A 25,033-nucleotide genomic window follows, 5' to 3' on the forward strand; every position below is an offset into this window, starting at 1 on the left:
GAGAAGGAGAGGGATAGACAAAGGGACAAACCAGCTGAGGCTGAAGGGCAGATGGGCAGAGAGCAGGACCTACGGGGGGGAAGGTCTATGGGGTAGGAGCACAAGAGGTCAATCAGGAAGACAGATGCACTTAGGCAGGTGCACAGGCACAGAATGGCTCCCACTGGACAAAGGGGCAGACAGGCATATACAAAGTGGTCAGCGGGGGCAGCTGCTAGTTAGCCTCAAGGAAGGGCAGGGAGGAGGATGGTCTCAGAGCACCAGATGAAATTGGGGCCAGAAGCGGGAGGTGCCATTTCCCAGGAGCAAACAGGAGAAACTTCCCAGGGATTCTGGGTCCTGCTGCGTTAACTCCCCAGGGAGATGCGACCTGGAGCAGACTGAACTAGTTGTACCTCTCTCTCATCCTGCCTGTGCTCTGGCACTTAGTTCCCCTATGCTAGACACTGCTAGCCTGAGCCCCAGATAATCCCCCTGCTTTATCCTCTACCACCCCCACATGACCACCACTCCTCCCACTTGCTTCCCCATCCTCATCCCCTGCTCCCTGCCCCTTTTAGTGGCTTTCCAATACTTTCATATTTAGGATACCTGGGGCATTCCGCTTCAATGCTCCACTTTCTCAGAGACTTCTAGAAGTGGAATTTGACCCAACCTCCCCCAGTGTAGGAAGAGAGCTGCTTCAATAAATTCTTACTGAAGAATTTCACCTTTGATAACACAGCAATACTTCCCTCAGTTAGCTTTATGCATTAACAGAGAACAGTAAGAAATATTTAATACATGACCCACAAACAGAGAAAAAGCTTGTATACCAAAGGCATCAAATTCTATTCAGTCAAATCAGCTGTATTAGCCTGCAGAATAGCATTGTTCAACCCAGATAACTGCTCTTATCATGAAGCTTTTCCCCTCTGGAAAATCCCTGCATTCATGCGCTGGTCCTTCCAATCTGTTGTGAAAGAACAATAGTGCGGGACTCCCAGACTATACAGCTCCATCAGTACTGCGAGGTTGAAAGCCCTCTCTCCGTACACTGTTCAAGTCTAAACGTGTTACAACCTCACAGCGCACCAGGAGAGTATCATCTTTTACATAGGTTCTTTGCTTCAAAGCTTGCAGGTGCATGAATGTCACATAACCAAAACCTTTTGGGTTGCGCTGGATTGCTGGTCTCTGAAAGGCTAGAAGCTCAGGTTTGGCTTCCATGACTTCTTCGTGATTTTGCCTTAAATGTCCCTCTGATTGATCCAAAATAGAAAGTCGTATGGTGCCCTGAAATGGCCAAGGCAGATGACTGTCATATTCTCCTTGCATAGTATGGACAAAGAGGGATATAAAGTTAGCACAGCGCTGAGAATTTGGTAACTGGATATGTAGGCGCAAACACAGTTTGTAGCCTGGTTTCCCAGTGTAGAAGCCAGAGCTGTGGATCACAACAGGTTTCTCTTCTTCTTGGGCTCTCAGATATGTGCTGAAGTTCTCAATCTTCCAGATATAAATGCCGTTACATTGTTGTGCCTCCATTTCAGTAATTTTTTCCTCTAGATTTTGGATAGTGCGTTTGAGGTCTCCCACGTGAGCGCTCTGAGTCTCCATTTTAGCAATAAGCTCTCTGATTTGGTGATCTTGTCTTACCAGGCGACCTTCCAACTGCTGAATGGTTTCCTTGAAGTTCTCAACTTCTGGGTTGCAGTCATATGTGGCAGGTGGGACATGTGAGAAGAGAGACGGCTCAAAGGATAGACCACTGAGGTAGGACATGGGAGTTGTAGTAACACTAATACTCCGGAGAGTCTGAGCCATCATTCTCATGTGAACTTGAGTGTACTCTTGCATATGATGTGCCAACTCATTCCTCTGCATCTAGAATTTAAAGAGACATGGCATCATAAACTCTTGAGCAGCAAAAACATTTCCTGAAACTAAACAACAAAATATTGGGCTTCAAAGATGAACTGCAGTACATAATAGAAATGGCTTTAGCTAACACAGATTAGCTGGAACAAGAACTAAGACAAAACAAGTGATGTGACAAAGTCAAGTCAAGTCCAGTCCAATTGAGGGGACTTTGTTTTGGACCAACTGTAAGATCAGACAACTCAGAAAAATAACCAGTTCAGGTGTCTGTAGAGACAAATAGCATTTAGGTCAAAATGGTTTGTTAAAATCATGATGTAAAAGGTAACAGAATTCCTGCACTACTTTGCATATATTTAATACTGCCACTATCCTGTTTGCAATCAGCAATGTATTCCCTACATTGCACAGCAGTAGTGGCACCAGAGCCCCGAATATGACAGTGTATTCAGGAAAGGCAAGGAGAGCAATCGGTTAAAGGTGAGAGAAACTTATCATTAAAAGGAAGTACTGTAATTAGAAAACTTGGAACTTCCCCCAAAATTAGCACTGTTTCACCAAAAATCATGAGTTTGAGGATCATGTGGATTTGAAGAATTTGCCAATTGTTTGCCCTAAACTACAAGAGTTACATACCTGGCATTTAAAAACTTTCATAAGGCAATATTACAGAAGACAATTGGTATTTAAGCTTAAAATCAACACGGGTAAGAACAGCAAAATAAAACCACCCCAGAAAACTATTAGATTTAGGGTGGACTTTGCTAAAGCACCCGGGCACTTGTCTAATCAAATTCTCATTACCTTCAACAGAAGCTGAGTCAGGTCAATGCTGGCAGCTTTTGAAAGTCAAACTGTAAAAATCAAGCCCGGGAAATTTGTGACATAGATTAGATGAGAGGTACTGAGGAGAGTTCTTCGTATTGATGTGCATAAAAGAAAGATTTACCTTTTCAGGACATCCAAAGGCACTGTATGTACATGGTACTGGGGCGGTAGGGCAGTCATTATTATAATGATTAGGCAACTAAAACCAAAATGAGAGTTAAGATTAATTTTTCTTTAAGATGAATAGTTTACATTCTCCTCTTTAGATCAAAGTCTTCTTTTTCAGAAAAGAAATTATGCCATTCGATCACAGAATATGATGAAAGAATTAGCGACTGTGTGTGTTAAGCACACAGCAATGTTCCAACTCTCAGGATCCAGCCGAAACACATGGCTGTATTTAAATACGACAGATTTCAACATTTTAATAGAATAATGAGCAACCACACACCACTAATTTGCACTTGAATAGGCACTAAATGTTAAAGGCCATTTAATAAATTATGCAAGGTAATGCAGCAACATCACTGCAAGTCACACCAATGTAATATTCCTTGATAATTATTATTCACCGTAAATTTGAGACTCCAGGAAAGACTGTGGTTCGCCGTTCCAGGCCAATGGGAGCTGTGGGAAGCGGCAGGGCCAAGGAAGCCCCAGGCAACTGCCCTGCTTTTTACCCCTTAACGAAAGCCATGGCTTTTATATGGAGAAAAGCATTTATTGTGGCACCGGTGGGCCATGGAGTTTTTAAATAGAATGCTGGGGGGACCTCAGAAGGAAAAAGATTGAGAACCTCAGATTTAGAGGAAGTTTGACATGTGAGGGCTCAGACACTTACATGGGTTACCATAAAATCTTAAAATGTTTGCACTAGATAGGTTAAATATTATTTATGATGCACTCCAACCTGACAGGCAGACATATGGCGAAAAGGTAGGCTCTTACCTGTTCTCTGATGAGCATTGTATTGCAATATTCACAAAACACATTTGCAAGTGGACAATTCTGGTCATGAAGCTTCATTTTTTGAAAAGGAAATAAAATAAGAACTATTAGTAACAATTAAATGATTATTAAAAGAGAAGAGAGTATTGATTAGCCTGTGTTCTAGATGTCTATGTAAAATTCTTGATCATTTATTTTTTAAGTTTCAAGCTTTGTATCTTTCTGGGTTTAAACGGGAAAATACCCCCATTCTGATTCCTGAATGAGTCTTTTCATTTTCTGAATTTTATTCTTGTCTCATCAGAAATTCAGTGATAAGTCCTATTTCTGATACTACAAAATTCTGATTCTGAAGTTGCCCAAGACATTTGTGACGTTTGGGTTTAATTAATTGTATTAAGGATGTAAACATTTTAAAGAATTTTCTTGTGAAATTGATACTAATGCATATATTAAGGAGTCTTAACATTTGACAAAAAGGGTCACAAACATGATGTGCATTAACCTGGGAATTTTCAATGGCACATTTTGAAGTGCTTTTCAGATAAGCCTAATATACGATAGATTATGTCTATCTACAGAGATAAGGAAATGAAAGCTCAACATACAGAAGCCAGATACTCAACGTCACCCAGGAGTCAGAATCAGAGCGAAGAACAGAATCCAGAAGTTTTGCTCCAACTCTCTTGTTCGAAGGAGAGATTTAGGTATTGGAGCACAGCTCTCCCTCTCTGCACCCATCCATGTTTCCAGCAGGTAACGGGTTTGTGAGCAGAACAAGAAAGCCCACCACACACCAGTATTTTTGTCCTATCCTGTTATTCTAGCCCCTCCCCTTTTTCTTTTTAAGGTCATTGTGGGATGCTAATGCTGCCATCTCTCTTTGTAAGGTCAAAAATTAAAGGTCCCTCTTATGCCAACTCTTTCACCTCCCCATGCACCCTAGGGTCTCCAAAAAAGGTTTAACCAAGCATGACCCCATCTTGACCCAAAAAAAGGGGGGAGCTAGTCTTCACCTGCCCAAGAGAGGACAATCCAGAGGTCACAACCTCCTAATGTCCAGCACAGCAGCAAAGAAAGCTGTTTCTGGATCAATTTACTATCCTGATGAACACCCTCCCTTGATATTGCATTAACAATTGAGGACAAATGTTACAGTATTTTTCATCCACTCTAATATTTTTCAGCACGTGCCTCTTTATCTTCATAAGCCATAGATGTGGCACAGTTTGGACAGCAGACCTGCCGCCGTGGGCATTCCAGCGTCATGTGGTTTTGAAGCTGGTTCTTCTGGAAGGAGCCCTGGCATTGTAGGCATTCCACAGAGCAGAAGTCACAATTCAACTGATGCTCCTGCAAAAGGGCAACAAGAGAACATGGTATTAGAAACCCCAAAAAGTGTTCCAGGTACCAGCTATTCATACATCTCCAAGATGGCACAAAATGGCTCCAAGAGGAATACAACTGGCAACTTCAATATTCTTTCACGCCCCAATCCTGCAAAAGCATTTGCCTGCATAAGCCCTTAAACCCAGAACCTCAATGACTTTAATTGCAGTCCATATGGAAGAGCTCCATAGCAGAACCAGGATTTGAATAGGACTATAAATTCAAAGCTCTGCACAAACATTAATACTGAAGAGTCATCATAGGGCTACTTTTTACAGCTTAACACACTCTTTAATTGGACAACTTCCAGGACTACTTAAAAATTGTTTATGTTTTATCCAGATTGCTTTGAGCAGGTATAAACTGGCATTTTGGACACTGGATATAGAAAGCTCAAATTTATAGCATATGGTTGGTCAAAATTACATGTGACAAAGACAGGCCAAAGGGAGACTAAAATGATGAAACTAATACCACTATTAACATTATAGGCACTATCGTTTGCTGTATGCAAGCTGTGACATATGGCTTGGGCTAAGGTAACTAAGATCAGCCACTTATTTCTTTCAGTTAGAGAAACAGAACCAGCTTTGATCAAATGAACAGTGGATTTGAAACCACAACCACCAATAAGATGAAGACCATCTTCAGAAAGTCATTTTGGAGATTTTTTTAATATTTCAAAATGGGAAACTATTTTCCATTTTTCAATGATCCTTACCTCTAGATGTCTCAGCTCCATCTTTAGAAGACAGCCCTTGTTGGGACATCTCACCTTCAATGAGAGGATTTCCCGTTTGGCAAAGTTGTCAGGGAAGAGTTGGTTTTCGAGTAGAATTTCATTGTCTACTGGACATTTGTGACCTGCATCTCTACCATAAAAAGAAGAGGATGAGGTGATATGTACACCCAAGAGGAAAAAATATCTAGCAAATCTCAGACTTCTTTCCCTACCCTTATTTTAAAGCCTTCTCTTACACTAATGAAAATTTCATAATAAAGTGTTAAGGCAGTCACTGAAAATAATGGCAGTTACACAGCAACTAGCACAAATTATACCATAAAATATCCTGATAACTAACGTTACCAGAATACTACATGTATGTAGCTTTCAAAATAATTCCATTTGTAGCAGCGTTCCTTTGGGTTAGAATAGTGTTATATTTGCTCAGATCCAGCTGGATGATTGCACTGGTAAGCATTCTGGGAATAAATCTGCAAGGAGGATACAGAAAGGCTAATAATTTAGGTTTCCATTTCTGCAGCCATTTCATGAACAATTCCTATTGAAGTTAATGGGTGTTTGTTCCACACACAAGAGAGATTTGGAATCAGACATTTAAAGAGTTCTGCAACTTTTGTCCCTTCTCCTCTCGCTTTTTTTTTTTAAATGTGAAAACATACCATTGTTACAAGTAACACCCACGATTACCATAATTAGAAATTGAGAAGCAAGTATTTCTATTTTTTCCAGTTTACTTTATATTTGACAGCACTTTTGTTTAGTCAGTTTCCCTATTACCTCTGTATAATCAGTTAGTCTCCTTTATTTTGGGTCTCTCACATAGCAACAGGAATGAGAAAAGCCACCAGTAAGAAGTCTTAAAAAAATGCTCAAGACTTAAAAACGAGGAGGGATTTGGGGCAGGTGTATCTGAAGCAATTTTAAGAAAAGAAATTGAAATTGACTAGATTTCAAGTGGTGCCCCTTAAAAGTTTAATGTATCATTTTCCTTGTTTTACTCTCATATATGCACAGGACACATTTAAAAAAAGAGCCACTATGTAATGCAATTCAAATAGGTATCCACCCACACTGTCCCCCATTCCCCAATTTTTGTCTGGAACAGCAGAGATTACCTGGTACCTGTTGCCTTCAGGTGTGAACCAACACATTCATATGGGAATGTACAAAGTTAAATAATATAGTTAAACAGAAGAATTCTGAATTTTGGTGCTAATGGACAATACTGCTAGTGTGAAAAAACGTGGATTAACAATACTCTGAGCAGGTTGAGAGTCAAAGGGCCTTTGCGGTTCAAAGATCATTGGATTTGGGGGTGGAGAGAGGTAGATAAATAGTATTGTTCATTTGACAAGAAATCTTTGGCCAGCACCTACTTTGTTAGCATTACTGCAACAGAAAAGGGAGGTAAGTTTAGACTTTAGAAAGAGACCATGACCTTTCTTTTTCTGGTTTTGCTTTCAGGAGATGGTTTGCCACAAGAATCTCACTCCTAAACAAACGGAAAAAAACAAAGCAGTGGCCTGCAGTTTCAGCTCTCATAGCTCCCCAGTCCAAACAGTGCTCTCAGTGTCACAATACATAAACATTCATTCTACTTACAACCTACAACTGGAAGCTGGTTGTTACAGGTATAATGTAGTGTAGTGCATTACAAACTTTCTGCTTATAATTAAGTTCATAGTTAGCAGCTGAACCACATTAAATAAAAATCAGCAATTTTTCATGGCCAGGGGAATGGGAATTGCCTCAGCTGTAAAATGGGGATAACACCCACCCACCCCTTTACAGTGACGGGATAAGGATTAGCTAATCAATGACTGTAAAGTAATATATAAATGCCAATTATTTACAACAAATATTTTAAGTAATGTATTCATGAATATGATGCACTTAACTGTTTGTGAATGTGACATCAAGACTGGTTAGAGCCAGGCTTAGTGTAGAAAGATGCTATACACACTTCCCACACACAGTTCAATATATGCACCCAGTACCAATTTGTACTGCTTGTTATTCCAGATTGGGGGCTTTCATGCAGAGACACTGACTTTCCGAGTTCCCTGGGGGTGCTCAACCCCTGGCTCCGCCCCCACTGCACCTCTTCCCGCCCCCTCCCCGGCCTCTGCCTGCTCCCGCTGCTCCTCCCCACCCAATGCCTCTTGCACACCGTTCAACAGCTGATCACTGGTGGGTGGGAGGCGCTGGGGCCATCAGTGGGTAGGAGGTGCTGGGGGAGGGGGAGGAGCTGGGGCCCACCAATGGACAGGAGGTGCTGTGGGGGCAGGGGAGGAGCTGATCAGTGAGGCTGCCAATGGGTGCTGAGTACTCATTATTGTTTTTTCATGAGTGCTCTAGGCCCAGAGCACCCACAGATTCAGCGCCTATGCTTTCCTGAACAATGACTGAGAATCATGGTAAGTTGTGCCACAATGAGTGATTCTTGTGATATGGACAAGAATCTACTAGCAAGTACATTGAGAATATTATATTCACTAGTGATCTAAATCCAAAGCCACAGCACCATCTAGCCTCTAAAAATTGCTCAACAAAGCTTTGCATGTCTTAGCAGCTTAACTGAGAAGTATAATGGTGACTCTGTACATAATTGCTTTATTCTGATTGTATCTTACATATGCCTATCAATGAATATTTACAGGAGGAAGACAGAAAGTGAACTAGCCTAAATAGCCATTGCTACTAAGGAAAGCTCAGTAAGATATTCAATGGCAAAAGTTAATTGGAGAAACGTGAAAAAGAGAAAAGGTAAGATTTACTTCATCCTCATCTTGCTATTTAAGAGAGTAGCCTGTTTAAGATTTTTTTTTTTTAAGCCCCAGTCACGTTCTGCTTAGGTCACAGATTTCCTTGACAATGGTTTTCCTAACACCACAGGCAGGCAGGCCCCTCACCTACAGCAGTAATTGAAACGTTAGGATTTTCAGTGAAGTTACTGAGTTAAAAACATTTTTAAAACTCTTCAGTGTTTTAAATGTCACTAGTAAAAAGTAGAAGCATTGTGTGTATTACACATTCAGATTCCTTGAGGAGTTTTAGATTAGCTTCTAAAGAGATTTTACGACTATTGCTATTATAGCTCCAGATTGGATAATATGGATGGATGCACTGACCAAGTTAGGCACGTCCCTTGAAGTACAGTCCCATATTAAGGATGTGCAAGAACATTTTAATCCTAAATTCCAGATGTTTTGTGGATGGGCTCTTGGACAATGTGAGCAATGATGCTGCACTGGAACACCTATAGGCTTGACAGCTTTGGTTTGCTGAATCCCCTTTGTTATTTTGCCCTATAAATAAAAACTATATGGTATGACCCCCTAACTTCTAGTGCTAGTCAAATATTTGCAAGTCATTTGATTAATTTTTCCTTTCAGCTGCTGAATGCATTATTTGCAGATATCTTTTTTCCTACTGTGCAGCTCTACAGATTGTTGGCAATTATTAGTCAAGTTATTTGCTGCTTTTGCTGGCAGTTTTTCAACCAGCTGTAGTGGCTGTTTCAGAGATGGCCTCTCTTTTCCTGTAGTATCACAGCACGTATAATCAGCCAAAATGCTTCTGCTTATGGTCCCCCAAACTGAAACAGGAGGGAAAGTGGAGGCACAGTGTTTTTCCAGTGAGGGGCATTTGACTGTAGAACTCAAGCCACTCATTTCTGTTGGTCCATCAGATGTATCATACATCAAATGTCAGAAAACTCCTCAAGTGCTACGCAAGTTTTGGCCTGATGAGATTATAAGGGACAGAAAACTGGAGTTATGTTTTATTTTTTAAATATTATATTGGTGCTTATAGATTGTTTTTGGTTAGCAAATTTTAGAAGTAAAAATAAAAGCTAATACCTCTAGTGTGGAAACACGCACTAACAGTCACCTAAAGAAGCAATTTTCTTTACTATTGTAGGTCAAATAATCCAACCCTGAATAGTACCTAAAGGTGTTTTCTAAGGCTTTATTTACAAAAAAGCCAACACTTTTTGAGAAGCAATGTAATTTACTGCGATCCAACCCACATGATGTATTTGTAGCCTACATGATGTAATTTAAAGTTCATTTTTAAAAGCTTCTAGCCCTAGATGCAGAGATAGTTTTCTAAATGTGAATTAAATGTAACCAAAGCAGTAACATCTTCCCAAGTCTGCAGAAAGCTTGAAACAATGCACTGAGATTTGAACTCCTCTGCCCCTTACTAACTGGATTAGAGTATTAATTCTAAAGCCCAATGATGGCACTTCAGTATCAACATTAACTCAGATGCACAGAAAAGGGAAAAACAGAGATGGGGAAGGACAAGAAAGAAAAGACAGAAATAGAGACGGCTTAAAGGGGAACAGATTTTCCCACTGAGTGATGACTCTGACAATCACGTACTAAACAGTTGCTATATAAAAGTCAGTTCTTCCCTTGAGCTCTGTGGGAGCCTCCTGTTGATATCAGTAAACAATGTGCTGTGGAAAGTATGCACCCTGAATTAATACCTTGACTGATGGGCCACAATTAAGCATGGAATTCAGCCCTGTCCTCCAAATGTTTGACACTTGCACTGCAAACCCCCTATTTTCACTGTCACTACTCCCCACTCAAACCACAGAGACAAAGTTCAATAGCAATGAATCAGAGAGGGATTACTGATAAAACTCAAAATATTATGGGGATGATCTGCAGTTTCCCAGATCTAAAAGATCTGGCACCTCTGTTTGATATTCACCGAAATAGTCAGTGCTGAAATGAAAGGAGATAGAAGTAGGAATTTAGTTTTCTGTGAAATAAAAGCCTTTTGTTATTAGTACCCTCTTACAGGTCAGTTTATACTGAGCAACTGCACTGTAGCTACAAAGAAGAGAAAACAATTCCCATGCACTGAGGTTTAGAATGGAAGTTTCTCCACCTGCCAGTAAATGTGTTTTCTTTTGAACACCTTATTTCCCCTAGTTCCACATTAAGCAATATGATGGCAAGCACCTATTAAAAAACAGAATTTGCGGTACAGTCATTAAGTGGTAGACTATAAAAGCACTTCAAGAGCAGAAGGATTGGAAAATAACCATTTTAGGTATGTAAGAATCCCAAAGTAAAGCGAATATGAAGAACCTCTCACCAAGTGAGAATATTTTTATGATTCCTATGCACGCCTCAGTTTCAGTATGTATTTTCAAAAAGAAAAGGAGTACTTGTGGCACCTTAGAGACTAACAAATTTATTAGAGCATAAGCTTTCGTGAGCTACAGCTCACTTCATCGGATGCATTTGGTGGAAAAAACAGAGGAGAGATTTATATACACACACACAGAGAACATGAAACAATGGGTTTATCATACACACTGTAAGGAGAGTGATCACTTAAGATAAGCCATCACCAACAGCAGGGGGGGGAAGGAGGAAAACCTTTCATGGTGACAAGCAGGTAGGCTAATTCCAGCAGTTAACAAGAATATCAGAGGAACAGTGGGGGGTGGGGTGGGAGGGAGAAATACCATGGGGAAATAGTTTTACTTTGTGTAATGACTCATCCATTCCCAGTCTCTATTCAAGCCTAAGTTAATTGTATCCAGTTTGCAAATTAATTCCAATTCAGCAGTCTCTCGTTGGAGTCTGTTTTTGAAGCTTTTTTGTTGAAGTATAGCCACTCTTAGGTCTGTGATCGAGTGACCAGAGAGATTGAAGTGTTCTCCAACTGGTTTTTGAATGTTATAATTCTTGACGTCTGATTTGTGTCCATTCATTCTTTTACGTAGAGACTGTCCAGTTTGGCCAATGTACATGGCAGAGGGGCATTGCTGGCACATGATGGCATATATCACATTGGTAGATGCACAGGTGAACGAGCCTCTGATGGTGTGGCTGATGTGATTAGGCCCTATGATGGTATCCCCTGAATAGATATGTGGACAGAGTTGGCAACGGGCTTTGTTGCAAGGATAGGTTCCTGGGTTAGTGGTTCTGTTGTGTGGTGTGTGGTTGCTGGTGAGTATTTGCTTCAGAGTGGGGGGCTGTCTGTAAGCAAGGACTGGTCTGTCTCCCAAGATCTGAGAGAGCGATGGCTCGTCCTTCAGGATAGGTTGTAGATCCTTGATGATGCGTTGGAGGGGTTTTAGTTGGGGGCTGAAGGTGATGGCTAGTGGCGTTCTGTTGTTTTCTTTGTAGGGCCTGTCCTGTAGTAGGTGACTTCTGGGTACTCTTCTGGCTCTGTCAATCTGTTTCTTCACTTCAGCAGGTGGGTACTGTAGTTGTAGGAATGCATGATAGAGATCTTGTAGGTGTTTGTCTCTGTCTGAGGGGTTGGAGCAAATGCGGTTATATCGTAGCGCTTGGCTGTAGACAATGGATCGAGTGGTATGATCTGGATGAAAGCTAGAGGCATGTATCGGAAACCTACTGACCGCTATTCCTACCTACATGCCTCTAGCTTTCATCCAGATCATACCACTCGATCCATTGTCTACAGCCAAGCGCTACGATATAACCGCATTTGCTCCAACCCCTCAGACAGAGACAAACACCTACAAGATCTCTATCATGCATTCCTACAACTACAGTACCCACCTGCTGAAGTGAAGAAACAGATTGACAGAGCCAGAAGAGTACCCAGAAGTCACCTACTACAGGACAGGCCCAACAAAGAAAACAACAGAACGCCACTAGCCATCACCTTCAGCCCCCAACTAAAACCCCTCCAACGCATCATCAAGGATCTACAACCTATCCTGAAGGACGAGCCATCGCTCTCTCAGATCTTGGGAGACAGACCAGTCCTTGCTTACAGACAGCCCCCCAATCTGAAGCAAATACTCACCAGCAACCACACACCACACAACAGAACCACTAACCCAGGAACCTATCCTTGCAACAAAGCCCGTTGCCAACTCTGTCCACATATCTATTCAGGGGATACCATCATAGGGCCTAATCACATCAGCCACACCATCAGAGGCTCGTTCACCTGTGCATCTACCAATGTGATATATGCCATCATGTGCCAGCAATGCCCCTCTGCCATGTACATTGGCCAAACTGGACAGTCTCTACGTAAAAGAATGAATGGACACAAATCAGACGTCAAGAATTATAACATTCAAAAACCAGTTGGAGAACACTTCAGTCTCTCTGGTCACTCGATCACAGACCTAAGAGTGGCTATACTTCAACAAAAAAGCTTCAAAAACAGACTCCAACGAGAGACTGCTGAATTGGAATTAATTTGCAAACTGGATACAATTAACTTAGGCTTGAATAGAGACTGGGAATGGATGAGTCATTACACAAAGTAAAACTATTTCCCCATGGTATTTCTCCCTCCCACCCCACCCCCCACTGTTCCTCTGATATTCTTGTTAACTGCTGGAATTAGCCTACCTTGCTTGTCACCATGAAAGGTTTTCCTCCTTTCCCCCCCCGCTGCTGGTGATGGCTTATGTTAAGTGATCACTCTCCTTACAGTGTGTATGATAAACCCATTGTTTCATGTTCTCTGTGTGTGTGTGTGTATATAAATCTCTCCTCTGTTTTTTCCACCAAATGCATCCGATGAAGTGAGCTGTAGCTCACGAAAGCTTATGCTCTAATAAATTTGTTAGTCTCTAAGGTGCCACAAGTACTCCTTTTCTTTTTGCGAATACAGACTAACACGGCTGCTACTCTGAAAAAAGTATGTATTTTGTATCGTTATCTGGGGATACAAAAGGGTTAAACACATGAGCTGCTGGGTCACCTAGCTGTCTGGGGTGGAATGAATGGGTTATTAAAGGACTGGCTGAAACCAACCTATATCAATGGAGAATGGAAACACAATGGAAGCCTGGAACCCTCAAGGACTAAGCAACTGACACTTGTGGGAATCTCTGGCAGGCAGAGCTTGTAAACTCAAAGCGGGCTAACAAGCTCTGGATAAGAGTTGGCTTTTGGGACGGGTTCAGCAGCTCTCACCTGGGAATGACCATGAGACAGAGCCACCCAGAGCCAGAAGCAGATTCCACAGCAGCTTGGCCAGATGGAAAGCTGACTTGATCAGAGTGGCCTATGTTTTAACCTTTATTTCTCTATGCTAACCTAAGGACTTCCTCATGCTGTGTTCCAGCTGGTTAATAAATCCGACTCTGTTTTGAAAGGCTGCCAGATGTCACTGCAAATACTTCCTGAGGTGCACTGGTCCCTGAAGAGCATAAAATTCTGACAAGAAGTCTCTCTGTTGGATTCACTGAGCAGAGCTCACAATGTGAAACAGCAGTGCTGAGTCCATGTGGCCTACCCTCAAGAGTGAGACCTCTCGAGGGTCTGACACACAGTGGTTCCTCCAAGGGTCCTGTTTAAAAGCTGGGACATAGCGGAGCTCTTGTGTATCCGTGACAGTGTATCCATGACAGAACTCCACTGAAAGAAAATTTTAATTAAAAAATTCTGCCTTTTTAATCAGTGAAGTTGTTTTTTCCTTGAAGTGGTTGGGAGACTAAGGCATTTCTAAAGCTCCATATACACTTTAGCATCTAGGTGACCTGCTTGCAAGATCAACAGATACTACATCCTCTTTAAGTGTTTTGATTTCTTGTGCAAACTTATTCATAAAATCCTAAGATTAGTTTAAGCAGAGAATATGTGCTGGGGCTACTGCACACAAGAAGACAGGCAGAAATAGATCCTGGAGTCCTGACTCCCAGTAGCCTGGCCTAAGTTCATATAAAAGCCTGGTATCGAAGACTTATAAGTTATCCAGGTATGTATTGGATAACAAACTCCGTTCTAGTGTGAATTGTATACTATATATAAATTGCACACAAGAACTACATTAAAAAAATTAAGATTGCAAACTCATGCACCCAAAAGCAAAAGAAGTAAGGCGTAAAGTATTGACAGTGAAGGTAATTAACCTTTGGGGCAATTTACCAAAGGTCAGGGTGGATTTTCCATCCATCATTGGTAATTTTAAAATCAAGACTGGATGTTTTTCTAAAAGCTATGCTCTAGAAATTATTTTTGGGGAAATCCTATGGTCTAAATTATGCAGGAAGTCAGACTAGATGATCACAACGGTCCCTTCTGGCCTTGGGATCTATGAAAAAAAAGCAAGTATTAGAATTAAGGTTATCTCTGCAACTTTGCATTATAAAACAGTCTTTAATTACATGGTCATATAGTCCCCGCTCCCGCACATCCATAAGTCCCTGCCATATTCAGTGCACAGGACTATCTGTGCTCATTTAATGAGCAGCTATTCAATATTTCATTTTATACCCGTTTACTGCTCACCATTCAAGTTCTGTTATGAATACAGAATTAAATTCTTCATGGCTTTTCTATGACTATCACCACTATAGTCCGAGTGCTTCACACACATTAATGCATCTATCTTCATAACAAATCAAAAGTATCCACTAATTTTGGGTGCCAAGTTTGAAAAGTGACTAGGATCTGATTTTTTCAGAGTTCTTGGAACTTTACACATTCAAATACAAATACAATGGACTTCAGTTGCAGCTGTGAGCATTCAACATTCTTGCAAATCAGATCCCAGGGTCTCAAGTCAGGCATCCAGAAAATGAGAGAAACAGTCAGTAGCCACCTGTGAAAAGTCTGGTTTAAGTAACTTAACCATTGTCACATAGGAACTCTAGCAGAGATAGGGATAGAATCCAAGTCTCAAGGGCAGCATTCAACTGCCTAAGCCATGAGACCATCCTTTCTCTCCCTGTAATCCCCCACCCCATTCACTATACACTTCCAACTTCTACAAGGAGTGAGGCCAGACAACAGCCTCATATTGCAACACAACTGATTAATTCCATGAGCATTGTCTATCCCATGCACAGAATGGGGCAGGGAACCTGCGGGAAAGACTGTATGTGATCATGTAATTAAAGACTGTATCATAATGCGTGCACACGAGGGTGACAAATTAAGGTGGCACAGGCAATCTTAATTCTGGCATTTACTAACTTCTGAGTGCTTGACTTTGCATTTTAATGTAGTTTTTATGGATGTTATTTCATAGGTTTTTTAAAAAACTAAAAAAATCCAGAAATTCTATCAGGTGGAAGCCCACTGATTTTTACAGGGTCATCTAAAGGTACTAACCCTGCTGATTCACAGCAAGGAGCTCAGCTACTCACTTTGCTTGGTGGCAGAGAGCAGTAGTAGTTTGTCATCCTCTATGTAGGATGGGCATATTTTACTAATTACTACTGTGACCAAAAGCACCCCTGTGTTCACACTCTACACACTGTGTTCACACCCTACACACCTTGTGAGATATCGTTTGAAAACTAATTACTTGCTGCTCAAGAATATTGTGAAATGTGTGTAGCAACATTATATGTAAAGTTATGAATTCCTCCTGTGTGATGGTGTTAGCACATGTTCAAACTCTCACAGCCGTGACTAGGCAAAAGTTGTTACGCAAGTCTATCCTAAACAAAGATATGTAAATTCAGGTAAATACACATTCAAGTAGTAAACAGGGTCCTTGAGCCAGCTAGAGGGGGAAATGGCAGGAGACAACCATACACAGGGGAGAAGAAAGAGCATGCAGCCACCTTCACACCATCAGCCTCAATGTTGCCTTCTTTACTGTTTGAATAAACTTTGCTTTGATGGGTAATCCTCAGAAGGGTGGCTGAACTACAAAACTGAGGGGCAAAACACCCCAAGGCATCTCTCCCTATCTCTCTCTTTTACCTAATATGACAAAGGAACTAGCCCCTGGACTTTGGGGTAGATCCTGACCTGAGAATTTGGTAAGCAATATTGTTGGGAACATAACGGTAAGGATTTTACCTTGTACTAAGTCTAGCTTGTTAAGTTTTAGCTATCAGAAAGCATTTTATCTTTATTTCTCTTGTAATCATTTCTGACTTTAATACCTCATATTTGTACTCACTTAAAATCTCTTTAAAAATAAAAAAATTATTTAGCTACAATCTAAACTAATCCAATGTTGTGTTTCAACTGAGCTGTTTGGTAATTTCAGTTAAAGTAGCCAACTGTTGACTATTGACCTGTCACATGGGCAATGGACCTCTAATGTCTGAACTGTTCAGGAGAGGGCTGTACAGTGCAGAACACAGTTTTGAGGGAAAATTTTGGACTGGGAGTGTGTTGGGGTCACCCAGCAAGTAGTAACCAAGGCTTCTGGAAGCCAGAATGTGGCTGGTGAGTTGCTGACAGGCTGCTGGGGTCAGAGTTGCTGGGTCAGGGCTGTACAGACACTCAGCGTGTGACCTGCATGCTGGTAGGCTGTTTCTGAGCAGCCCAGCAAAGCACTGTGAGGCACCCTAGGTTGCAGGGAAAGTGACAACTTCTCATTGGTCTGGACTGCACCCCGGAACGTGACAGTTCCACAGTTACTAGCTGATAGAGGAATACTGAGACTCAGGAATTCCGAGTTCTATTTCAGGTTCTAAGGCAAGTGTATTCTAATAGAAACAGGTTTCAGAGTAGCAGCCGTGTTAGTCTGTATTCGCAAAAAGAAAAGGAGTACTTGTGGCACCTTAGAGACTAACAAATTTATTAGAGCATAAGCTTTCATGAGCTACAGCTCACTTCATCGGATGCATTTGGTGGAAAAAACAGAGGAGAGATTTATATACACACACACAGAGAACATGAAACAATGGGTTTATCATACACACTGTAAGGAGAGTGATCACTTAAGATAAGCCATCACCAGCAGCAGGGGGGGAAAGGAGGAAAACCTTTCATGGTGACAAGCAAGGTAGGCTAATTCCAGCAGTTAACAAGAATATCAGAGGAACAGTGGGGGGTGCGGTGGGAGGGAGAAATACCATGGGGAAATAGGTTTCAGAGTAGCAGCCGTGTTAGTCTGTATTCGCAAAAAGAAAAGGAGTACTTGAGTACTTGTGGCACCTTAGAGACCTTAGAAATGCATCCGATGAAGTGAGCTGTAGCTCACGAAAGCTTATGCTCTAATAAATTTGTTAGTCTCTAAGGTGCCACAAGTACTCCTTTTCTTCATGGGGAAATAGTTTTACTTTGTGTAATGACTCATCCATTCCCAGTCTCTATTCAAGACTAAGTTAATTGTATCCAGTTTGCAAATTAATTCCAATTCAGCAGTCTCTCGTTGGAGTCTGTTTTTGAAGCTTTTTTGTTGAAGTATAGCCACTCTTAGGTCTGTGATCGAGTGACCAGAGAGATTGAAGTGTTCTCCAACTGGTTTTTGAATGTTATAATTCTTGACGTCTGATTTGTGTCCATTCATTCTTTTACGTAGAGACTGTCCAGTTTGGCCAATGTACATGGCAGAGGGGCATTGCTGGCACATGATGGCATATATCACATTGGTAGATGCGCAGGTGAACGAGCCTCTGATAGTGTGGCTGATGTGATCAGGCCCTATGATGGTATCCCCTGAATAGATATGTGGACAGAGTTGGCAACGGGATTTGTTGCAAGGATAGGTTCCTGGGTTAGTGGTTCTGTTGTGTGGTGTGTGGTTGCTGGAGAGTATTTGCTTCAGATTGGGGGGCTGTCTGTAAGCAAGGACTGGCCTGTCTCCCAAGATCTGTGAGAGTGATGGGTCGTCCTTCAGGATAGGTTGTAGATCCTTGATGATGCGTTGGAGAGGTTTTAGTTGGGGGCTGAAGGTGATGGCTAGTGGCGTTCTGTTGTTTTCTTTGTTGGGCCTGTCCTGTAGTAGGTGACTTCTGGGTACTCTTCTGGCTCTGTCAATCTGTTTCTTCACTTCAGCAGGTGGGTATTGTAGTTGTAGGAATGCATGATAGAGATCTTGTAGGTGTTTGTCTCTGTCTGAGGGGTTGGAGCAAATGCGGTTATATCGTAGCGCTTGGCTGTAGACAATGGATCGAGTGGTATGATCTGGATGAAAGCTAGAGGCATGTAGGTAGGAATAGCGGTCAGTAGGTTTCCGATATAGGGTGGTGTTTGTTTATGTGACCATCGCTTATTAGCACCGTAGTGTCCAGGAAGTGGATCTCTTGTGTGGACTGGTCCAGGCTGAGGTTGATGGTGGGATCAAGATCTACAACCTATCCTGAAGGACGAGCCATCACTCTCACAGATCTTGGGAGACAGACCAGTCCTTGCTTACAGACAGCCCCCCAATCTGAAGCAAATGCTCACCAGCAACCACACACCACACAACAGAACCACTAACCCAGGAACCTATCCTTGCAACAAAGCCCGTTGCCAACTCTGTCCACATATCTATTCAGGGGATACCATCATAGGGCCTGATCACATCAGCCACACTATCAGAGGCTCGTTCACCTGCGCATCTACCAATGTGATATATGCCATCATGTGCCAGCAATGCCCCTCTGCCATGTACATTGGCCAAACTGGACAGTCTCTACGTAAAAGAATGAATGGACACAAATCAGACGTCAAGAATTATAACATTCAAAAACCAGTTGGAGAACACTTCAATCTCTCTGGTCACTCGATCACAGACCTAAGAGTGGCTATACTTCAACAAAAAAGCTTCAAAAACAGACTCCAACAAGCGACTGCTGAATTGGAATTAATTTGCAAACTGGATACAATTAACTTAGGCTTGAATAGAGACTGGGAATGGATGAGTCATTACACAAAGTAAAACTATTTCCCCATGGTATTTCTCCCTCCCACCCCACCCCCCACTGTTCCTCTGATATTCTTGTTAACTGCTGGAATTAGCCTACCTTGCTTGTCACCATGAAAGGTTTTCCTCCTTTCCCCCCCCCGCTGCTGGTGATGGCTTATCTTAAGTGATCACTCTCCTTACAGTGTGTATGATAAACCCATTGTTTCATGTTCTCTGTGTGTGTGTGTATATAAATCTCTCCTCTGTTTTTTCCACCAAATGCATCCGATGAAGTGAGCTGTAGCTCACGAAAGCTTATGCTCTAATAAATTTGTTAGTCTCTAAGGTGCCACAAGTACTCCTTTTCTTTTTGCTAATAGAAACAGACTCCCCTGCCCTACTTCCTGCCCCCCAGCCCCAGCTTCCTTTTGTTCCAGTCCTTCCCACCCCCTAACTCGTCATCTAAATCCCCCAATGGCTTTGTCCCAGCCTGTTTTCTCACCACTCCCCATCCTTATCCCTCTGCATTCCAGGCAGGCAGCATCCTTCTCCTCCTCCTCCTCTCCTCCTCACTGCCTGGGTACCAGTGTTGGATGGGAGGGGTCAGGCACTGAAAGCAAAGTCATCTTCCTGCTCAATTCCTGTACCTGGTGTCACAGTGGCCCTTGACTATAGGAAGGAACTGCAAGTCCTACTCAGCCTCACAGCATGCATAACGCAGATGAAATCAGAATTTACTTGCCAAAGAAGTTTCTATTGAGCTTGTACAAACAGATTTTCAGAAGCTCATAACTTGGTCAAAATGGGCAAATGTTCACAGGGATGGCAAAAAGCATATCCATGACTCCAGGGTGACCTCTGTGCCAAATTTCAAGTCCTTGCTCCAAGGCAAGGAGGCTCTAGAGTTTCTCAACAAATTCTGAAGCTCATGGCCTAAACATCTTATTTTCCCCCCTAACCTTGTTCTGAGAAACAGCTGAATTGTTTTTACTCAAAGTTTCCAAAAACTTCATTCTGAGGCAGACACCAAATATGGAAAATTTCAGCCTGAACAGGTAAAGTCTGGAAAAGATATAAGCAACTAAAAATAGGGGCAACATTAACTATAGGCATTGCTAACTAGGCCATCCATAATATAGCATCTTCAAAGATGCTCAGTCATAACACACTGAAAATATAGCAGCAATAAGACACATAATTTGTCCTCACAAGTTGCACTTAGTTATGTTGCCAGAAAGCTATTACACTCAGGTCAACATTCTTCCTAAAATCAATTCCCATGAGCACTCCTTTACCTTATTGATTTGACAATGCAGCCTTTGCAAAACCGGTGTCCGCATGGCGTCTGCACTGCTTCCCGTAGAGCCATCAAACAGATTGGACATTCATATTTACTTTCCAGGGGGGGATCAAACTCCACATCATATCCTTGAGTCTCCTCCGTGAAGGAGTTGGGAAGGTTTCCAGTCCCACTGCTGACAGAGACACCTATGCTGTCTTCTTTAGCTCCAGCACTGCCCGCACTGGCCATGGCTGCACAGCAGCCAGTCTCCAGATCTCTGGCTCTATAGCTGTTGTCACTCTGTATCAAGCTCATAGTAACTAGTTGAGTACTGAGGAGACGATCTGAAAGAATGAAGATATGTTAAATCAAGTACTCTAAAAGCTGGCTTTCCAGGCATTCTCCCTCCAGCACCCAGCCCTTATCTTGGACATAAAAAGGGGGTCACTGGGTCCCGAAATGTAAAACCTTCAGCAGAGTTGTTTCAGCTCATGGACTACCTTTTTATTGCCCTTACTTCCCTTCTATCTCATCTCACAATCTTACAGCCTCTAGGGGAGAAGCAGCCTTAAATTTTTTAAACCACTCTTGCAGTCTGCTCTATCTCTGATTTGCCATGTTATTTCAATCTCAGAAGAAAATATTTTTTCTCCCTATTAAAAGGGTCTCTCTCTCTAATATTATTTACCCCCATAAAGCCTTCTGAGATAGTTTGCATGAAAAATGCTGTACAAAACAGCTTTATTATATGAAGCAATCTCAGCTTCACGTTCTGTGCCACTGTAAGTCATATTTGACATTTTTAGGAAAGTAGGATTCATGGTTTAGGTTTCAAATTATTTGATACGAGTATTCTGGACGTACATCAGTGAAAAAATAGTACAAGAAACAAAGTAGATGTTCAGCTGCAAATGCGAGTCAAACAATATTGCAATGCTGATAAGATTTTTATATCAGCAATAAGATTTTCAATTTAGTCAGAAACTACAAAACATGAGGCAAGGGTCAGATTTCTGCAGTACGATCTGGAAGGCTAGACACAAGCTAACAGTATTCTAAAATGCTTTCCTGCTCTCCTGTACCTCCTCCAATATAACTGGAAAGACAGCATCAAAACAGGAAATGAATCCTATTTACCTGCAGAAGGGAGAATATTGTTAGCAAAGTTAGTTTTTCAAATGCTGCTCTCAAACATTGAATTCATATAGCAATAAAGCTGATAAAGGCTAGGATAGACTACTTGGAATACTATATTACAGTAAGTGGTTTACAGGTTTAATTCAAAGTGCCAGTTTAATGTACAAACTACTCTATGATTTCAGGTTCAGACTACTAGAAAACAGTAACCGCACATGCACATACTTCAACCTGGCAACTGGGATCTACTGGGATGCTCAATTTAAGAGCACTGGATTTGTAGGACTAGGATTAGGGGTTCTCAGTAGGCCCTCATTTCTGGAATTCTCCATCACTGACAGTTTGAGTTTGACAGTGCTGAACTCAGAGGCACAAAGTCTAATCTAGCCAGTCAGTCAGTTGCCTTAAAAGCTAGGCAAGGCCAAGTTTGCAGAATAGGGTGTCAGAGTAGCAGCCGTGTTAGTCTGTATTCGCAAAAAAGAAAAGGAGTACTTGTGACACATTAGACACATAAATTTATTTGAGCATAAGCTTTCGTGAGCTACAGCTCACCTCATCGGATGCATCTGATGAAGTGAGCTGTAGCTCACAAAAGCTTATGCTCAAATAAATTTGTTAGTCTCTAAGGTGCCACAAGTACTCCTTTTCTTTTTTTGAGGATAGGGTGTGTAGTTCTCAAGTTTCAGACCATCTCCTGTGTGCTTTTTTATTTTGTACAGGCATGCCGAGTGCTGACAGGCAGATTCTGAATAAGTAGTAATGCTTCTAAAAGGGACTAGTACCAAACCACTTAAGATACAGACAAAATCAACGGTGTGATGGATCTGGAGTTTTCTGTAATAATTTATTAACATTTGGAATTGACCTGGTTATTGTGATGTTTAGTATATGCATATACTGAGTTAATATGCTGTGGAATTGTCAGGAAATGCACCAAGGTAGAGGAAGGGTGGATCCATACATAGGCTTCTCAGCACACACTTGAGGCACAATGCAAGAGCCATTCACCTTGATGCTCCATTGAGACCCACTGTTGGACTGGTCAGACAGGTTTTTCCAGGTACAAATCAGTACCTGTGAAGGGGGAAGGGAGAAAAATTAGAAGACTCAAGAGAGCTTAAAGAATCACATTCATGGGGACACAGGTTTTTGACAGCTTAAGTCGACATAAGTTATGTTGCTCAGTGGTGTGAATTAACAACACCCTGCCTCGAGTGACACAATTTATGCTGATTTAAGTGCCGTATGGACAGTGCTATGTCTGCGGGAGAGTCACCATCACTCATGAGGGGAAGAGGGCTGGAGTAATTAAGATGACTGGACTCTCTCGTGTCACTAGAGAGTTTACAGTGCCATGAGCCTGAGAAACCAAAGTCTGCTGTGTGGGGCCTTCAGGATTTAGACACCTGGCATCCCCTCAGAAGGGTGTTTAGGCTCTAGGTAAGCTAGATACAAGGGTAGCCTTTTGTTATTTTAAGATCCTTTCCTCTGAAATACTTTGTTCCTAGGGTTAAACAATACTTCTGTTTTAAGGCGGCTGTTTTGGGTCATTAATTCACTGGTCACAGATCCTGAAGGGAAAAACCACAGCTGCCCAAACCCAATCAGACCTTCAGGGTAAGGACGAGGTACTGTAGAGTGGTACCTATTTGAGATAATGAAAGGATCCACCCCAAGAAAAGGGAAGGCATGAGACCTAAGGGGGTGTACTCAGAAGAGACAAGGTAACAGACAGGGATGCAGCTAATCCTGTAACTGTGACACACAGGAACTCAAGAAGTCAAGCTGAAATGAAGAAAAGAAATAGAGTAGGCCTTGTGCTTTCATCACAATTATGAGTATTCCATCTATTTTATAGAGTAGAATCTGTTAAAGACAGATCTTTTCCTTGTGATCATCATTTTATCTCTCTGGAAAATCCTACTAAAGTAGTACTTAAGGAGAGTAGGATTTTATTCAGTATAATCCTAACAATTTATCATTTACAGCACTTTACAGTTTCTACAGGAGTTTGAAGCATTACACTTACTCCTCTCCAATCTGAATTGCTTTCCTGTAACCAGAGTAGCTATGAACCATTCAGTCTATGGGGAAAAACAACAGAGTCATCTTAATGGATGAGTCAATGCAACCAATCACCACCCTATTATTGCATAAAAAATCCCTAATTTAAATTATAAACTAATACTCCTCTCTTATATGGAGCTTTCCATCTGCACACTTCCAAAAGGTTTATAAAAGGTGGCCATCTCTTTTACCTCTGTTTAATGGGGAAACTTCAGGCACAGAGAGGCAATTCTTTAAACAAATAAATCAAGTCAGTTTTAAGTGAGTTGTGGTGGGGTTCCTTCCAACACCCAGTGACTTAGGGCACATCTTCATTAGCATGACCCTAGCATGGCTGTGTAGTCGCAGCAGAGCGCTATAAAAAAACCCCACCTCCATGAAGGGAGTAGCTCCCAGCGCTGGGAGCCACTGTCTACACTGTTTTTTCCAGCAAATGCATCCGATGACATGAGCTGTAGCTCACGAAAGCTTATGCGCTAATAAATTTGTTAGTCTCTAAGGTGCCACAAGTACTCCTTTTCTTTTTGAGAATACAGACTAACACGGCTGCTACTCTGAAAACTGTCTACACTGTCACTTTGCAGCGCTGAAACTTGCAGTACTGAGGGTGTGGGTGTTTTTTCACAACCCTGAGCAAGAAAGTTGCAGTGCTGGAAAGTGGCGGTGTAGACAAGGCCTTAGTTTTATTTTATCTAAAAGGGAAGTCCCTCCCCACATGTTCTTACATAAAATGGGAGATGTTTCTAAATCTTTAAGTTTACAGTGTTGCTGTAGATGAACAGCTGAAAATATAACAATTACTTAACCCTAATTTTAAACAATTCCTTCATGTGATTTAAAAAAAAACAACTGAGATCTTTTATACTTTGTGTTTGCATCTGTCTTCTCCTCCTCCAATACTGCACCTGTACTGCTACTCCTGCACAATAGCAGTACTGGAGCAGCATACCAGAGGGAGACAAACATAAACCTAATCTTTCACTGTAGGATCAGACACTTCTCTGTTGGCTGAGCTGGAGCAGACAATGAAATGAACAAACAGCAACTTAGTTGTGAAAGCAGTGCATGTGCACTAGCATGATTTATTATTAATTATTAGGATTAGGGGAATTATTAGTTAAATTGGAGAAGATGGGGATCAATATGAACATCAGAAGATGGATAAGGAATTGGTTAAAGGGGAGACTGCAACGGGTCCTACTGAAAGGTGAACTGTCAGGTTGGAG

The 25,033-nt window shown here is 41.7% G+C and overlaps 1 protein-coding gene across 5 annotated transcripts in view; it reads right to left on the reverse strand.

Annotated features, from left to right (window-relative positions):
- Nucleotides 1-761: 761 nt before the first annotated feature.
- TRAF6 (TNF receptor associated factor 6) overlaps nucleotides 762-25,033 on the reverse strand; it is a 34,211-nt gene continuing 9,939 nt past the window's right edge. For 2 of the 5 annotated variants that reach the window (XM_038405192.2, XM_038405187.2), the window contains exons 2-7: nucleotides 20,617-20,947; nucleotides 5,747-5,897; nucleotides 4,831-4,989; nucleotides 3,637-3,708; nucleotides 2,810-2,887; nucleotides 762-1,866 (exon numbers count right to left, since the gene is read on the reverse strand). In XM_038405192.2, the coding sequence (XP_038261120.1) occupies nucleotides 988-1,866; nucleotides 2,810-2,887; nucleotides 3,637-3,708; nucleotides 4,831-4,989; nucleotides 5,747-5,897; nucleotides 20,617-20,918 (1,641 nt within the window). In that variant the 5' untranslated portion in view covers nucleotides 20,919-20,947 and the 3' untranslated portion in view covers nucleotides 762-987. Of the gene's footprint in view, nucleotides 1,867-2,809; nucleotides 2,888-3,636; nucleotides 3,709-4,830; nucleotides 4,990-5,746; nucleotides 5,898-13,713; nucleotides 14,829-20,616; nucleotides 20,948-21,685; nucleotides 21,708-22,748; nucleotides 22,815-25,033 lie in introns of those variants that run through there. The other 3 variants (XM_038405189.1, XM_038405191.2, XM_043515938.1) reach the window with 3 other exon arrangements.

This window comes from Dermochelys coriacea, chromosome 6 (genome assembly GCF_009764565.3).
Source record: "Dermochelys coriacea isolate rDerCor1 chromosome 6, rDerCor1.pri.v4, whole genome shotgun sequence".
NCBI lineage: Eukaryota > Metazoa > Chordata > Testudines > Dermochelyidae > Dermochelys > Dermochelys coriacea.